The 2,946-nt window shown below is 35.9% G+C and overlaps 1 protein-coding gene across 2 annotated transcripts; it reads right to left on the bottom strand.

Annotated features, from left to right (window-relative positions):
* Positions 1-249: 249 nt before the first annotated feature.
* Positions 250-2,000, bottom strand: cfap97d2 (CFAP97 domain containing 2). Of its 2 annotated transcripts, none has more exons than XM_082176576.1 (5): positions 1,815-2,000; positions 1,484-1,564; positions 1,184-1,302; positions 913-1,093; positions 250-700 (listed from the first exon to the last, which is right to left on the bottom strand). In XM_082176576.1, exons 1-5 carry the CDS (start codon positions 1,908-1,910, stop codon positions 680-682), a joined length of 498 nt encoding a protein of 165 aa, XP_082032702.1. In that variant the 5' UTR covers positions 1,911-2,000; the 3' UTR covers positions 250-679. The 2 variants fall into 2 exon arrangements, with proteins under 2 accessions (XP_082032702.1, XP_082032701.1); XM_082176575.1 differs by having other exon boundaries at positions 250-725; positions 1,815-1,998.
* Between the last annotated feature and the right edge of the window lie 946 nt (positions 2,001-2,946).

Below are 2,946 nucleotides of genomic sequence, written 5' to 3'. Positions count from 1 at the left end.
GTGGTGTTATGATAGCGCCTCTCGTGATCAGGCGTAGCTAATCGATTAAAAATAGGCCTGTCATTTAAAAATATTTAGAATTTTTTTAATACTTTTAATTAAGCTTCTAATCAAGAATTTAAGAGTTCATATAAACAGCAAGAAATGTGTAGATAAAATGTCTGAATCTCATGTCATGTTTGTTTGTTCATGAGTCATCATAGCCCATGTTCAAATCTGGTCATAAGTCAGACACATGGTCAGCCATGATTGGCTTAATGGTTTTATTTAGATTTAGAACTTGTACAGGGGATGTGTATATCGCACAGAGACAGTACAACAACAACAACAACAACAACAAAAGAATAATACAAAAAAAGATTATCAAAATAAAAATAACAAAGAGAAAAACATTAGAACATATATTTTTTCCAGTATATGATTAAAACATTGACAGTTACCCCTAGTGGTTATGATTTGTATTTTGTTAGCCAAATAATTTAACTTGTCCAAAGCAGTAGCAAAGAACGTTTAATTCTAGCCTTGTAGACAACATCTTTACGAATTAACTTAGATTTTAACATAGATTTGCAGAATTCTTGCAGAATTACGCTTCGTCTTCAGATGTAACTTTGTGTTCAGATTTCGTCTTCTCATCACACAGACCGTTCATCCTCATTTCTTGCAGTTTTCTTGTTCTCTACCCTTCAGTGTCTGTCAGCTGAAATGGGTGGCAAGGAGGATCTCTTTAATAGCACAGAATATGGAAAAACTCAGGTCAAGAGTATGCATAATTATGTAGGCCTATATGCACGAACACGAATATGGATAAATAAGTAGCCTATAGATGAAAATGCATCAAATAAATATTAAGTATGCCTACGTAAAGACAAAATGTGAAATATCTGTACATTTTAGTAATAATTTGCAGACCTGTGCGGTGTACAGACGCGGATATCTCCCTATATTCTCCATGAGCTCAAGGTTTTTGAGCCACTGCTCGCGCCACACTTGGACGCTGTGACGTGGCCTGCATGTGGACAAACGCTGAAGGATACGCTGATTCTCCTTGGTGATGTGAAGCAGCTCCTGCAGTCTTTTTTCTGACCCAAGACTGAAACAGATGAAGTGCAATATATTAGATATGAATGAATATCATGTAAATGATTAAATATGCAATATTATATTGTTGGATATTTTATACCTTTTCTTTACATAGTCATTTCCGCAGTCAACTCCCCCGTTGGTCTGCTTTATATGGGCCATTTTATCTATAAGCATCTGATTTTCTCTTTCGATTCTCGAAACCCGTTCTTCTTCAAGCTGGATATGATAGATAAGAGAAGGATAGGCCTATCTGACATTGATTTACTTACTTTCGTTTTAATTTACTTACGTTTCCCTTGCTTTCCTTGAGAATTTTTTTGAGAATGTTCCTTTGAGAATTATCAAGGGAAATGTCGGCATCTGGTGGTCATGAAACGATGTAGTTCAGTCGTCCTACCTGACTTTTCTTAAACTTGACAAGTAGATGGTCATAGGTTTTCGGTGAAGTAGTGTTGATAGTTGATTTTGCTGATTTAACCTTGAAATAATATGCATATGCTATCATATTATACAAAAAAGCACTTGGTGTATCTCAGTAATTAAACTTTACATGTATATTTTTTGGCCATATCATATCCCGTACAAAAATGTAGGCCTACCATTGTACTTTGACAGATAACATGGAATCAATATGGTTCTCTATAATATTTCAAATAATGCCATTGAATAACCAAAAACATATTACCATGGTACTGTGTCCAAAATAAACCAGCAATTTGCCATTTTACCTTGTTCCTGTGCATCTCATAGCAGTTTTTGTCCCATCTGTATTGCAGATATTTATTAACACAGGGCAAAACAGGTTGGTAAGCTTGATGTTGCATTATTTTGCTTCGCTGTAGCCTAAATCCAGCTGCACCAGAAACCACAATGAACAGAGATATGAGTTCAGCTTGAGTTTTGAGCTAGTCATGTGGTTGTTGCCATGGCAGCCATTCAGAAAGAAACAGCAGCTTAGTTGTCTATGTTTATGAAATTATACTCTCTGAGACACTGTAAGTGGGTCCCATTCATTCAGTTTGATGAACACTTATTTTCCTAAATGCATCCTAAATAGCTTTCCCTGCCTTTTGCCTCTTATCCAAACTTTCTTAAGAAGTTTAACCCAGCAGCACCATTGAGAGGGCACCCTCACCCATTTAAAGGATGGCCTACATAGTGTCCTTGTCCGATATGAATATTCTGTGTCCTGCAGGGCTCTGTTGTTTTAGCAGAGCAGCATGCATGGAAAAGCTGGAAGCCCTCTAATATACTGTGACCCCAACAGAATTTAAGCGACCTTAATGTAACCTTTTAAGAGGAAGCACAGATATATGCGTGCGTCCATATGCAAGTAAAGGCTAATGTTATGTGATGTTTTGTGTTTTCTATCCCAAGGACATTGAGTGCGGAGATTGTAGCTTCCGTTGCCTCTGTGATTCATTTGACACGTAGCTCAACAACAACTGAACCTGAGAGTATGATATGGGCAATCTTTTTAAATCAGCAAGTATATTTAATATAATTTAAATTAGCAAGTACCTATTATATACAAAAAAATATATCAACATTGACAATAATAATAATATATGTTATAATACACACACACACACACACACACACACACACACACACACACACACACACACACACACACACACACACAAAAATATATCCCCAGTATTGTGTCCTTTTTAGATGAATTTGAATTCTTTGATGTTCAGTTAGCTGGTTTGTTTACCTAATATAGTTGTATATAAAGAGCAAGGATATTAACCTTTTGCTTATGTTAATATAATGCCTTTATAGTTATAGAGTTTAAAACCTGACAACAGTTGCTTAGTTACTTTGATGTCTCTGTTGTTCCAGTGTGCTTCATGT

This window comes from Leuciscus leuciscus, assembly GCF_965113295.1.
Source record: "Leuciscus leuciscus genome assembly, chromosome: 7".
NCBI lineage: Eukaryota > Metazoa > Chordata > Actinopteri > Cypriniformes > Leuciscidae > Leuciscus > Leuciscus leuciscus.
Note: the sequence above shows the minus strand (reverse complement) of the source record. Positions and strands in the feature narration are given on the sequence as shown.